We start from the raw sequence: 15,291 nt of genomic DNA, 5'->3' as shown, positions 1-15,291 counted from the left end.
ACCAGGCTTGCCTTGAACTCACAGAGATCTGCCTGCATCTGCCTCCCAAGTTCTGGGATTAAAGGTGTGTGCCACCACACCCAGTAGTTGTGCATGTCTTTAATCCCAGAATTTGGGAGGCAGGAAAATCTCTGTGAGATCAAGGCCAGCCTGGTCTACATTGGGAGTTCCAGACCTGCTGGGGCTATAGGAAGACCCTGTCTAAATAGAATAAATAAATAAATAAGGAAGAAAAGAAAGTTTACAAACTTATATAAACTTTAAATTTGGCTGGATGTGGTTGCACATGCTTATAATCCTAGCATTTGGGAGGCAGAGGCAGGAAGACTGGGAGTTCAAGGTCATACCTGGCTACATAGCAATATCAAGGCCAGCCGTTCTCTACAGACAAAGTAACAGGGTTGGAGAGATATCTCAGGGGTTAAGAGTGCTTGCTTCCCTTTTAGAGAATCAAGATTTTGGTTCCCAGCCTCATGTTGGGCAGTTCACAACTTCCTGTAACTCTAGCTCCAGGAGATCCAACACCCTCTTCTGGCTTCCATACAAAGACACAAGCACACATAATGTAAAACAAAATACATTTTTCTTTAGAAAAAGAAATTTTAAATATGAACGTACACTAATGCCTGACAAAGTTCCAATGAATACAATTGGGTTTTTTGCTATATTTTATTTATTTTTATTTTATATGTGTGAGTGTTTTACCTACATGTAAGTGCACCATGTGTTTGCAGTGACTGTGGAGGCCAGAAGAGGGTGTCAGATCCCCTGGAATCAAACAGTTCTTAGCTGCCATGTAGGTGCTAGGAATTGTACCTGGATCCTCTGCAAGAGCAGTCAGTGCTCTTAACCAATGAGTCACCACTCCAGGCCTTAATGAATATAATTCTTAATGTGTAAAGAATTTTTTTTAGAAGAAACATACTAATAATGCTTGACTCATGAAATATCCAACAAAATATTTAAAAATTGTGTATTGAAGCCGGGCATGGTGGTGCATGCCTTTAATCCCAGCACTCAGGAGGCAGAGGCAGGCAGATCTCTGTGAGTTCAAGGCCAGCCTGGTCTACATAGGGAGTTCCAGGACAGCTGGGGCTACAGGGAGACCCTGTCTCAAAAAGACCAAAAAAAAAAAAAATGTGTATTGAGGATCTATCATACAACAGGTGTAACAAGGACTAGAACAAACGGTTCTTACCCATACAGAGTACTAAAGAGAGAAGGTTGCCATAAACAAGGAACTAATCAAACAAATTACAAAAAAGAACACGTCAAGAATGTATCAGGAGGGGCTGGAGCCATGGCTCAGCAGTTAAGAGCACTGGCTACTCTTCCTGAGGACCTGTGTTCAGTTCCTGGCACCCACACAACAAGAAACAACCATCTGTAACTCCAGTTCCAGTGGATCCAAAACCCTCTCTGTCCTCTACAGGCAATGCACACACAGGTGCAGTTACATCCATGCAGGCAAAACACTCATACCCATAAAAATAAATAAATTTTAAAAAAGAACTTACAAGTGATAAGTGAAAAAAGAAAAAACAGGAGTACTGTAAGGACAGTAAGGGGAGAGATGGTAGAATGGTAGCGGAAATTTTACGTTGGAAGGTGATTGAAGGGACTGCGGAAAGTTGGCAAGCTAAGGAAAGCACTCACCATGCAAAGAAACAGGACTAAGGCCCTGGGGTGGAAACGGGTCTGGAGGTCCCAGAAATAACAAGAATCTTAATCTCCATGGATTGCAGCACTGATGGAGGTGAGGGAAGAGGAGTAGAGTGTGAGGAGAGAAGGACAGCAGAGCAAACCCACCAGGCAGACCTGTCAGCCAGTGGAAGTGCTGAAAGGAGGAGCCAGGACCGCACAGCAGGAGGGGCATGTAATAAAACCTGGGGCTGGAGAGAAGGCTCAGTAGAGAGCTAGCTGCCCCCCCCCCCCCCCCCCCCCCGCATGAGGATCTGAGGTTAGAGCCTCACACTTGTGGGAATGCCAAGTATGGCAGTGTGTGCTGGGGAAGTGGAGACAAGAGGATCCCTGGGACCTGCTGTCCTGTGAGTTCCTGGTTCAGTGAGAGACTCTGTCTCAAAAAGTAAGGTGGAGCATGACTGAGAAAAATACCTGATGTTGATCACTGACCTCCACATGCACACACATGCATGCATATCCCCACACACATGCAAACATATACACACACATAACACACCCAGAGAGACACACACACAAAATATCATCCTGGAGCTGGGGCTAAAACTCAAGACTACAAAGCGCTTGCCATGCAAGTATGAGGATCTGAGTTTGATGCCCAGAATCCACATAAAAAGCTGAGCATGGTGGCATACATCTGCAATCCCAGCACTGGGGACGTGGACACAGGAGAACCCCTGGGCTTTGCTGGTCAGATAGCCTAGCCTAATTGAGCGCCAGGTCCCAGTGAGAGATCCTGGACTGAAAAACAAGGTGAATGGCTATCCTGAGAAATAACACCCAATATTAATTTTGACCTTCACATGTGTGCTCTCACACGTGTACACACATATACACAAATCATTCTGAAAAAGAAAGCACAATCCACTACAGAGATGTCTGCTTCTGCCCATGGTGCACTGATCAATACTGGACCTGTCCTCTATTGAAAAGCAAGATGAAATGCCTGCAACAGTATTTCTTGGAAGGAGTCAGTGAAGAACTGTGATCCCTCAGAGAAGGTGAACCCCGAAAGAGCTTTCTGGACCATAGTGCACAGAGTAGAATTTGTGGCTTCAGGAATTGGAAGAGACACATCAGAGGTTAGAGAGTTTGAAGAGGCAGAAATTTGGGGGCAGAGTATAGCAGGGAAGAGAGATATGTCAAAACTCCAGGAATTTATCACAGGTTACCATGAGACTGATAGCGATTCATAATAGGGGCTGACTCCATGAGGTGTAACACAGAGGTACTAGGAGTTATAAACTTAACAATTCTCAGAACTAAAGAGAAAACCATAAAAGCCCAAACTTCTAGCTAGTTGGTGATGTTTGCTTTAATCCCAGAACTCGGGAGCCAGAGGCAGACAGATCTCTTGTGAGTTCAAGGCCAGCCTGCTATACAAAGTAAGTTCCAGGCCAGCTGGGGCTACAGGGAGACCCTGTCTCAAAAAGACAAAAAAAAGACAAAAAAAAAAAAAGTATACAGGATGTAATTTAATGGGTCGTGAAATACAGGATTAAAATAAAGATTATTGAACTTGAAGATATACCAATTAAAAAAAAACACAAAATAAAACAAACAATTTAAAATGCTGAAAGAGAGGCTGGAAGGATGACTCAGCAGTTAAGAGCACTGGCTGCTCTTACAGAGGATCTGGTTTGGCTCCCAGCACCCACATGGCAGCTAACAACTGTCTGTAACTCCAGTTCAAGGGGATCTGACACCCTCTTTTGACCTCTGAGGGCACTGCACAACACAGACGCACTTACATACATGCAGGCAATATACTCACACACATAAAATAAAAATAATAAATAAAATAGTAAAATACTGGGGGCTGGAGAAATGGCTCAGAGGTTAAGAATACTGACTCTTCTTGCAGAAGACCCAAGTTCGAATCCCAGCACCCACACAGCAGCTAACAACTGTTTGTAACTATAGTTCCAGGGGATCCGACAGTCTCTTCTGACCTCCTCAGGCACTGTACAACACGAGTGCACTTACCTACATGCAGGCAATACACGCATACACATAAAATAAAAATAATAAAGTATTTTAAAAATACTGAAAGAGCACTACAACCTGTGGGATAATATGAGTAGTCTAATACACAGGTAACTGTGGTTTCCAGAAGGAAAAGGAACAATGCGGACATAAAAGACAGTATGAAGGTAGGCATGGTGGTGCAGGCCTTTAATCCCAGCACCCAGAAGGCAGATAACATCCATTCAACGGCATCATGTGCTGCAGAAAAAACTTTTGTGAAAGGAAGAGTCAATCAACATTTAAAACTTCATTACTGTATTATTTTAAGAAACTGCCAGAGTTACCCCAACATTCAGCAGCCACAATCCTGATCAGCCAGAACTCATCAACTCTCCATACAAACAGCCATGACTCACTCTGGTTCAAACGGTCATCAGCCTTTTTTTAAAGCAATATTCTTTCATTAAATCATGTACAATGGCTTTGAAGACATAATACTACTGCACAGTTAACAGGGTATGATGTAGGCATAACTTTCATTTGTACTCGGAAACCAAAGAATTTATGTGATTTACTTTACTGTAATGATCTGGAATTGAGCCTGTGATATCTCTGAGGTTTGCCTCTATGGAAAGATTAAAGCTGTCCTGTCACCTTAGAATGTTACAACTAGTGAAAATATCTTCCAAACCGAAGCTTACGAGAGCCAGGTTTTTCATTATTAGAGAAATGAGCTAGAGGGAAACCTACAACGAATCCTGCTGTACTGGGTATGATTTAGAAACCATAGAGTAAGCTGTTGTCTATTTGACACATTTAAAAAGCAGGTTTGGCTCAAGGTAGATTCTGAAACTGAAAAAATGTAAATACAAGTCATCAGGTCTAAACCATTCTTTTGTAGAAGTCAATTCTTTACAGTGATGTTAGACAGCTGAATTCCATTACACAATATTAAATATTTGTAAGATGGCATTCTACTTTGTTAGTCTATGTATTTACATATATCTTTTGGAATCCTTTCTAGAAAAAAAGTATGGCTGATAGTATAATCTGATTTTTAAAATAAAAATATCAGAAAGGCTTTTTATAGATATCTATAATTTTCTTTTCTTTTTTGACAGGGTCTCCTGGAAGTCACTGGACCGGGCTAGCCTCAATCTCACAGAAATCCCCCTGCCTCTGCCTCCTGAGGGTACCACCATGCCCAGCCTGATACCTATAATTTTCTAGTGGGGAAAATAATTGTAAAAGTAGTGCTATATTTATGACATAGACTGAGAAATAACTGCACAATTATTAAAACACAGCTGTGTGTGATGGTATACACCTGTGATCCCAGCATTTGGGAGGCTGAGGGAAATGGGACCTAATTTCAAGGCCAGCCTGGGTGGGTATACATGGAGTTCAAAGGCAGCCTGGGCCACAGTAGTGAGAATCTGTCTCAAAAAACTAGACCAAAACAAAACAAAACAAAGCAAACCGCTAGGCTTGGCGGTGCATACCTTAATTTCAGCATTCGGGAGTAGAAATAGGAAGCTCACTGGAAATTCAAGGCCAGCCTGATCTATACAGCAAATTCCAGGCTAGCCAGAGCTACATGGCAAGACCCCATCTCAACAAGTAAATAAACAAAGTAAATCTTTAGTTTTTACCAAAATTATAAATATATTCATCTTTAGATACAATAATTAAATTTATTATCAGGAAAAATAGTAAAATTTCCAACACATATAAATATCAGAGGCTAGCTTATCGACATTTAAACATTCTCTTGTTTAGTTTATACAAATATTGCTTTAGTAATTGCACAATGATTCAGAGATTTGCAGTACGAAGGTTAAAACTCACTTAAAATCACTAAAATAGTATTTGGATCAGTGATCTAACTTGAGAAAAAAAATTCCCAAGTTAACATAAATTAACATAAATTATAAAACACCAAAATAAATGTAAAAGTATAGGATGTAAAGCCCAGTGTGGTAGCTCACGCTTTTAATCCCAGCACTTGGGAGGCAGAGGCAGGTGAATCTCTGTGAGTTCAAGGTAGGGGGATTGTATGTGAGGCATTTTCTTAATTGTTGACTGATGTAGAGGGTTCAGCCCAATGTGGGTGGTGCCACCCCTGGGCAGGTGGTCATGGGTTGTATAAGAAAGCAGGGTGGGGGCTGGAGTGATGGCTCAGCGGTTAAGAGCACTAACTGTTCTTCCAGAAGCCCAGGGTAAGTCTCCCAGCACCTACATAGCAGCTAACAACCATCTATAACTCCAGTTCCAAGGGATCTGACAACCTCTTCTGTCCTCCAAGGGCACTGTATGACACAGGTGCACTAATACACATAAAATACATACATACATACATACATACATACATACATAAATTGATTAAAATGAAAACAAAGCAGGCTGAGCACAGTCCAGAGGAGCAAGTCAGTAAGCAGTGTTCTTCTATAGTCTGTGCTTCAGCTCCTGTCTCCAGGTTCCTGCCTTGAGAGCCTGTCCTGGCTCCCCTCCATGATGGACTATGGGCTGTAAGATGTAATAAATTATTTCCTTTCCAAGCTGGTTTTGATGAGGTTTTGTTTATTATTTTTATTTTATGTGTATGTGTATTGTCTGCATGTATGTAAATGCACCCATGTCATGAAAAGACTGTAGAGGCTAGAAGAGGGTGTCAGATCCCCTGGAACTGGAGTTACAGATAGTTATTAGCTGCTATGTGGGTGCTGGGAATCCAACCCTGGTCTTCTGGAAGAACAGCAAGTATTCTTAACTGCTGAGCCATCTATCTAGTTCCTTGATTGGTGTTTTATCAGAGTAACAGAAAACCAAATTAGGACAACTGCTGACCCATCTCTCCAAGATTCTAAAATTTAAAATGTAATTTAAAATGTAATTAAATGTAATTTTAAAACGTAATTTTTATAGTTTTGTGGGATTGGGGATGAAGTCCAGGGCCTCATGCATGCTGGGCAAGTGTTCTACAACTGAGCTACATACCAGCCTATATTTAAGAAAAGACAACTTACTTACCTGGTTCAAAGAAAAATGTAATCGAAGGCGGCATACAGCAAACAAATAAGGGAGGTTTGATTATCAGCTTCTATTAAACTAGAGTGTCAACTTCATCTATAATAAATTCTTTTTTTTTTTTGTTTGTTTTCAACTCATCTGACAAACTGAGAACATTGATGCCAATTCATACATCACCAAAACTGAATTGCTTTACAAGCCAAACTAGAGGGCTGGCAAGATGGCTCAATGGGTAAAAGTGCTTGCCACTAAGCACTGTTCACATTGTCCTCTGACCTCCACTTGTGTGCTATGTGTGGGGACACACAAAATTAAGTTGAAAACAACAGCCTTACTGTTGTTATTTTCTGTTCCTTTTCTACTGGACATTAAGATCTTACATGTTCCTTGTAAATGTATTTGGTTAATGGTTAAACAAAATTGTGGTTTTTGCTTCGCTCATCTGAGCTGTTTTCATTATTCAAAAATAAAAGCAGGAGAGTTTGCTGCCAAGCCTGATGACCTGCGTTCGATCCTTGGGTCCCACATAGTAGGAGAACCAACTCCCAAAAGTTGTTCTGTGACTTCCACACATGCACTGTGACATGTGACATGTATACACCCCCCACACCCCCATACCCAGAGTAAATAAATGTAATTTAATGTAAAATTAAAAAATTAAGTGATTATATATTTTCTCTCTGTGTCCTTGTAGTAGATCAGGAAACATCCCAGGGCACAGATCCACTCTAGATGGTGGCTAAGCCAAATCACTGAAACTTAAGTTTCTGTACAGTCCACGAAATATCAGACTACTAGAGTAGGTCAGATTTCAGTCACTCACTCTGCTAAAATTAGCTTAGGTCACAGCAGTACATAGTGTGGCTATCTCATTCCTCATGTTAACACTAGGAACACTTTACCTGGATTAGCCATAGCCCTCTTGTGAACAACCAACAAGACAAGAGATTAAATTGCTACTGTAAACAAAACTTCTAGCTACTTGAGTTACAGAAGCTTCTCCCAATCAAGGAACCTTTATAAATAAAAATTTTCTTTTTACAAACAGAAACAGGGCTAGAGAGATGGCACAGTGATTATGAGTGCACACTGCTCTTGCAGAGGACCCGAATTTGTTTCTCAGTACCCACACTGGGTGCCTCACAACCATCTGCAACTGCAGCTCCAGGGGACACGAAGCCTTCTTCTCTCCATGGGCACCTCCACTCATGTGTACATACCCACACACATATACATAATTAAAAATAAATGTTTTTTGCAGCATTTAAAAAAATATTTTATTTATTATTTTTATTTTACGTGTACGAGTATATTGCCTGCACGTATATGAGTGCATCTGTGTCGTGCAATGCTGTGGAGGTCAGGAGAGGGCTTCGGAATCCCTTGGAACTGGAGTTAAGGACGGTTTGTAGCTGTCATGTGGGTGCTGGGAATCGAACCCAGGTCCTCTGCAAGAGCAGTCAGTGCTCTTAACCGCTGAGCCATCTCTCCAGCCCCCCCCCAATAAAATAAATCTTAAAAAAAAAAAAATCAAAACAGTTTGGTGAGCTCAGTGGGTAAAAGTGCTTGCCAGCCAAGCCCCACAGGCGGAGTTCAATACTTGGATCTAATGGTGGAAGGAGAGAACCAATGCACAAAAATTGACCTCTGACCTCCACAAATGCACCATATCAGGAACATGCCTGTGCTGCGTGCACGCGCACACACACACAAATACTAACAATTGTAAATCTGGTCAACCTATATAAAAGACTGGAAGAAACCCAGGTTTGAGAAGCATTGATTTTGTTCATTTTCTGGTACAAAATGATAAAGAAAACAGAAAAAACTTTATTGCACTAGAACTGACATTTACTTAAGACTTCTACTCAGTGAATTAGAAAAGTCTATAGAGATGTCAGTTTTGAAAACGATCGTTGTTTCTTGGGGAGAAAAGAAAAGCAGAGAAGGGTTTGAAGCCCAGTTAAATTTGAGGCCCAGTTAAATTCTGGCCCACCAGAATTTTTTTCTTCACATTTAATTGTCAACAATTCCTATGAGTTGAAAATTTTCTTATTCTGTCTTTCTCAACTATGAAGTCATTAGTCCTTATCTTTAATCAGATTTATTTATGTATAGACAAGGTTTCACTATGTAGCTCTGGCTGATTTGGAACTTGCTATATAGACCAGGCTGATCTCTAATTCACCATGATCTGCTTGCCTCTCCTTGATAAGTGCTGGGATTAAAGACATGTGCCACCACACCTGGCTCTTTCTTCCCTTATTGTGTGTGCACATGGTTGTCTAGGTGCAGGCACTCATGCATATGCATGTGAAGGTCAGAGGGTGGACGTTGGGTGACTTCCTTTATTCCTCTCTACCTTAGTTTTTGAAAGGCTATCTCACTAAACCTGGAGCTCGCTGTCAGTCTAAATCTGCCTGTCTTCATGTCCCCAGTGCTAGGGTTACAGGCATGTGCCACCACACACAGCTTCTACTGAGGATCCAAATTCAGGTCTTCGTTTTTGCGCAACAGACACTTGACCCACTGCTCCATCTCTCCAGCCCCCAGATATGATTTTTGCCTTGGTTTTTGTTGTTATTTTTTCTTATCTTGGTTCCCCACCCCTATGCCCCAGAGCTGAGGACAGAATCAAGGGCTTTGTGCTTGCTAGGTAAGCACTCTACCACTGAGCTGACTCCCCAACCACCAGATGTGATTTTTGAAAAATGTGTATTTTATTATTGTGTGTTTGTATGTATGTGCCTGCATGAACAGGAATAAGTGCCAAGGTTAGACAGCAACTTTGTGGGGTCAGTTTTTTCTTTCTACCTTTACATGGGTTCTGGGACTTGAACTCTGGTCACTAGGCTTGTGCAGCCTGCACCTTACCTGTTGAGCCATCTCACCAGTCTGAGATATGATTTTTCTAAAAAATATTTATATATTTATACACAAATGTATGTGTATGTGTATATGTGTGTGTGTGTGTGTGTGTATGCATGAGTATATGTGTACCATATATGTGCAGGAGCCCTCAGGGGCCAAAAGAGGATGTCAGATCTCCTCAACCAAAGTTATAAGTGGTTGTGAGCCACCTGATGTGGATGCTGGGAACCAAATCCAGGTCCTCTGCAAGAGCAGTAAGCACTCTTAGCCGAACTCTCCAGCCCCAGGTATAATTTTTTAAAAAGGCTTCTCAGTGATTTGTCCTATGCTCATCTCATCTTTCAGGGCATAAACATTTGGATGCATTTAAATAGAGTTACAGAGCCAACATCTCATTCTTATTTAATAAACCCTTCAGTTATCTCTCTTCCAACAGCTTAGCTGACTTTACAGTTTTGGCTACCTTTTTTTTTTTTCGGTCTTTTTGAGACAGGGTCTCCCCCATGGTCCCAGCTGGCCTGGAACTCACTGTGTAGACCAGGCTGACCTTGAACTCATGGAGATCTGCCTGCATCTACCTCCTGAATGCTGGGACTAAAGGCGTGCGCTACCACACCAGGTTCAGTTTTGTCTAGTTTTAGCTGGAGTTTAGAATTCATCAGCAAAGATTCATTCACTGTTGCACACTGCACTGCGTTTGTGAGACCATCTCTATCCTCACAGATTTTAACCTCTAGTTGTGCACTATAATACCCACAAGCTTTAGACACAGCTTCATTTCTCAGCATGTAATTGACCTGTGCTCACTGTGTAGATGGACTCAAACAAAGGAGAGAATGAAAAATTAGGGGAAGACTTCACCAACGAGATGGCGTTTCATCTGAAAGCTGAACATACAGAATGGCACTGAAAGGACTGAACAGCTACAGAGGAATCTGACAGGAGTAGGTGTAGGCACAGGCACAAAAAAGACCACTAGACATGGCATTAACAAGACTGAACGGGACAGCTATAAAGATGTCAGACACTAAAATGGGGAACAGTAAGAGTCTTGGCTAGACAAAGTGCAGTCCCGTTATAGACTGCTTTGGAAGCCAGGCACCAGTTTTAGATATAACTTCATAGGCTCCATAAATAAAAAAGGGAAGAGACTGTATAAGAAGTTTATGAGGGCATTTACATCTGGTCAGATGAAAGAGACAAACAGGGAGAGACAGATGACTGTTAAAGAGAGGACATAGGAAGGAAGAATGCTTAAGGTTCTAGTGCAGAAAACTATAAAGATAGAGACATTAGTAAAATAAGAAGGAGACCTGGGAAACAAGGCTCAGGTGGAAGAGTGGTTTAGAACATATTAGAAGTACAACCAAAACTGGGCTACCTTATGGCTAGTCTATAGAAAAATATCAAAATGTGGCTAAGTCCCAAGGTGGAACCAGATACACAGAGAGACCAAAGCTCTGTATCTACTTAGTACTGTATCACTACAAAGTCATATCTTTTTGCTTTTGAGTCTCAAAACTGAACTTCATAGGAGAGCAAAATGTCTTCACTTTATCAAGAAATGAATGCTTAGTATTAATGTAATTTATGAAACAGCTGCAGAGCCAAGAAAATGCTGGCTCCCAACCCATCATTATATTGGATTCAAAAGCTTCCAAGAAGAGAGTGAAGCTCAAGGCCTTTATTTAGAAAAGAGACCTCAGCAGAGAGACAAAAGCTGAGGAGTGAGAATGCAGGAGAAAAGAAAACCTAGCAGACACTGGCAATTGATTAAGATGCAGAAGGAAGAGAGCCCAATGAGGGACATGAAACTGACAGGAACACTCAAGAGGGAAGGGGAAAAATCAAAACCAGGAAAGTGCAGTCAGGAAAACCGAAATTGGAGTAAGTACTCAGTGATCTTAAATGCCAAGCGAAGTTGGAAGATGAGGCCCACTGGGCACGGAGGTAACACATGAAATAACTGAATCTTTTTCAAAAGCCTAACTTGTAAAACATTATAGAAATTTAAAAAATATTCAAAATGCTTCTCAGTGTTCTTTTAACACACAAACAAGAGGATTGATTTTATTTTTCATACATTAAATGCTTCCTACTTGTATTTTACAAGTTATATTCAAATAAAATAGGTAAGACATTTTCAGTATTGAAAAATTAAAACACCTAGGAAAATAAAACATCTGTCAGCTTATCTTATAGAAATGCAATTTGATCCTTTATCTTACTTTTATTTTTTGTTTGGGCTACGCTGGGGATCACTGCAGGCTTTGCTTACGTTAGGCAAACACTCTATCACTGAGCGGTATCCTTAACGCAATTTTGTGCTTTGCATGATAGCTCACATATATTTCAACATAACCCAATCAGCTTTCCCACTTTTTTACTTGGCAGGAAATGTTTCAGCTTGTATCTTCTACTTAAGAAGCTTCTGATAATACAAGCAAGAGCTTACTATGCTTTTTGCTGCAGGTGGACGGATGGCTGTGAGTTCAAGGCTAGCCTGGTCTAGTGAGTTCCAGGGGCACAGGGAGACTGTATCTCAAAAAAAGACCAAAAAACCAATACTACAGATATTGCTAAGCAAAGCTACACATAAAATATTTCACCAAATTATGACAATAAATGCTATTACAAGCAGCATGATCAGCCTTCTAATTTCATATGGAGCTTCTAGGACTTTTTCTTCCTGGTGTTGGGGACTTATCCAGTTCTTCCACAGACTATGCAAACTCTGTCACTGAATTAGATCCTCTGCCCTGCAACTTCTGTTTAACCTATCAGTTTGCAACAACATGAACTGTTATCTTTGTTCTAACTTGACAGATATAAACATCAAGTTTCATCAGTAATGTCTATGGAACATAGTACAATCTTTGCACAAGTCAAGATAAAGAAAGATCTAGGAAATTTCGTCTAACTTAGAGGTGTGTGTGTGTGCAGGTGTTGAATCCAGAGCCTCATTTACACTAAACATGCATTCTTGCACTGAGTTTTATCCTCCACCCCTAATATCCAACTTCAAGGTATAAGAAATTTAACAGAGCATCAATGAACTGAAAACTGTCATGTTATAAATGAGCAAAACCAAACAACTTGTGACTGACCTTGCTCAAGTCTGAAAAGGGTCTTCTCCAGCTTTTCCATTTCGTTCAGTAGTAATATACGAATCTGTTTACTGTGCTCCATTTTGGCTTCTGGTGGATTTGAAATCTTTCCGTAAGATTAAAAGAACTCCAAAGTGCAACGAGTTACCCCTATGAAACAAAAAAGAATTAGGAAAAAGAGAGTAACTACAATACTAAACTCGCCGGAGTTGACAGTGGCACTTACATATCCTAAGAGGCTTCAAGACTACCAGAACAATAACAGAATGAATCCTAAGATCGGACAAGGGAAATGAATGCTTTCTTCCTTTTAGAGCCGCAGAATGAGGAAGCCTGAAGCAAAAATGTATTCTTACAATTAAAACCCAGCGGAAAAAAATTAGCTAAAGCATTCTCAGAGGAAAGCAATGCATTCGGGGGAAACCTAGACTTCAGGGGCCAAGATGCCCTGTCCCAAGCCAACTGGCCCGAAGGCTCCAAATGGCACTTCTGCCTGGGGAGATCAGTTTGCAGAAAGATAACAGGTGGGAGATCGCCCCATTCCCAAATTCGGGTTGGAAGCCACCAATAGGGAGGCGGAGGGGAGCAGTTGCTGCCCCCGGAATAGCTGCGCCCAGCCTTCGATGTACAGAGAGCTATAGATAGAAAGAATGCGCTTCCGCCGCAGCCGGCCGCATTCCCGGCACTTACGGCTCAGACGTACGGCGTCGGGGGAGCTGCACCCCGGGAGGACAGCGGGGAAGCCGAGACGGACCCCAGCGGCAGCGCGGGAGGGCAGGGCGCAGTGAAGGGCACGGGGAGGGGCGTCCGGCCGGGGAGGTGACGATGACTGGCCATGGGCAGCCCGACACTCCACCTCGCGCCGCTAGCCCGACGCTGGACTCCAGCTGGCCAGAGGACCCGGGAGGTGGGCGTGGCCTGACTTCCCGGCCCACTTCCGGGAGCCTCGGCTCGGCAAACCAGACCACCAGTCTCGCGAGAGGTGGGCGCTGGCTGTGGGAGTTTGAGGGTCCGGGTTCCTGGGCCTGGACGCCTGTGCGTCACTCTTCGTTCCCGATCTAGAACAAGAAACTAAAGAGCCAAGGGAAAACGGGTCGGCGTTTAGGGAAGCGTTCTCTCTCTGAAAGAAAGTGCAGATTAGGAAAAGCAGCTTCCTCAGACTTTAGGCAAGTCATTTTAACCCCTTTGCTCCCTACTTCCTAAACTGTTATTGACCCTCTAAGCACTGCAAAAATAAAATACGTAAAATGTTTTGAAGAATAATGTATGCCCTGTTAACTAGTTAAGGAGAGCTGATACTTTTAAGTGTAAGAGGTACCGTGAACAAAGTTCTCCAAACACATACCATTGTTACCCTTGATTTAAAGCTGAGGAACCGAGTGCCCAAAGTTAAGTAACTTGTTTAAGGCTACCTAGCTAATAAGTGAATGAATGCGATTTCAACTGTAGCCTCAATGATTCCGTTCAGTAAATCCTTTATCAGAGGTGGTTGACATTTCCATGACCTGGTATCAGAAGGACTTTGTAAATTGAAATCGACTGCTGTTGACTTTATATATGGCCGTGTCAAGAGTGAGTTTGCTTTCTTGCAACTAGGGACATTCTGGGTCTTCTGTGACAGTTATATTAGAATTTCCCTTCAGGAAGCCTGTCTTCCTTGTTCTCCCTACATGAGTAGGTACGGTGCTCTTATAGACCTCTCTGTTCTGCTCCCAGGTGGTGGAGCAGCCAGGGTGCACCCTCCTTGACCAGCCCAAGAGCTCCTGGTGGAGCATAAAATCCCAGGCTGCAAACTAGGCTGAGCTGCACAGCAGGGTTTTCTTGTGGGGAGAGCTCAATGGTGGGGAGCAGGCTGCTGGGCTTCTGGTGTATCTTCTATCTCTGTGTGTTGGGGTTTTTTTGTTTTTGGATGGACCTAAGTTTTCTGAGCCTTGATTTCCCTATCTGAAATCAAGAGTGTGGCCACATTCTCCGACTTCATCCAGTACAGATGCATCACACTGTCTTATGGCCAGCTCATTTGGCTGTCTTCCTATTGACCAGTGTTCTTAAAGGCTTCAAAATGAGCCTTTCTGATTGTCCTGACTCCAGCAAAACTCTTACCATAGTGTCCAATTCAACTAGATATCAGAAGTAAAGTAGAGCTGGGCGTGGTGGCTCAGGCCCTTAATCCCACCACTTGGGAGGCAGAGGAAGGCGGATTTATGTGAGTTCAAGGCCAGCCTGGTCTACATAGCGAGTTCCAGGCCAGCTGGGGCCATAGGGAGACCCTGTCTCAAAAAGACCAAAAAAAAGTAAAGTAGATTGAGGGCATAAATTCCTTTGGCAGTGATTTATCCTTAGTCAAATGCTTGAGTTTTTCAAGATGTGTTCATTCAACTCAACTTTAGAGGTTTCATATTATGAAATAAAGAGAATAGTAAATAATGAAATGATGATTTGATGGGACGTACCCTGAAGATTAGTTTTACAAGCCACATAGTATCTTTTTAAAGAGGAGTCACAGGAGTTTGCTATTTGTGAAGTTCTTAGAATGCCAGTGAATTTGCTATCCAGAGCACCATGGTACCATGTGCCTGACTTGAACATGGCAGTGAACACTGTCAAGTGCTAG

At 42.1% G+C, this 15,291-nt stretch overlaps 1 protein-coding gene across 2 annotated transcripts in view; it reads right to left on the bottom strand.

Moving 5' to 3' along the window:
- The window catches only part of Agl (amylo-alpha-1, 6-glucosidase, 4-alpha-glucanotransferase), an 85,822-nt gene extending 72,239 nt beyond the window's left edge, over positions 1-13,583 (bottom strand). The window contains exons 1-2 of one of the 2 annotated variants that reach the window (XM_029563839.1): positions 13,368-13,583; positions 12,678-12,827 (exon numbers count right to left, since the gene is read on the bottom strand). In XM_029563839.1, the coding sequence (XP_029419699.1) occupies positions 12,678-12,759 (82 nt within the window). In that variant the 5' untranslated portion in view covers positions 12,760-12,827; positions 13,368-13,583. Of the gene's footprint in view, positions 1-12,677; positions 12,828-12,903; positions 13,299-13,367 lie in introns of those variants that run through there. The other variant, XM_008833693.3, reaches the window with a different exon arrangement.
- Positions 13,584-15,291: the final 1,708 nt, after the last annotated feature.

The sequence above is a fragment of the Nannospalax galili genome, unplaced genomic scaffold (genome assembly GCF_000622305.1).
Source record: "Nannospalax galili isolate Female #2095 unplaced genomic scaffold, S.galili_v1.0 scaffold255, whole genome shotgun sequence".
Classification (NCBI taxonomy): domain Eukaryota; kingdom Metazoa; phylum Chordata; class Mammalia; order Rodentia; family Spalacidae; genus Nannospalax; species Nannospalax galili.
The sequence above is the reverse complement of the archived record's forward strand: the minus strand, read 5'-3'. Positions and strand labels throughout refer to the sequence as shown.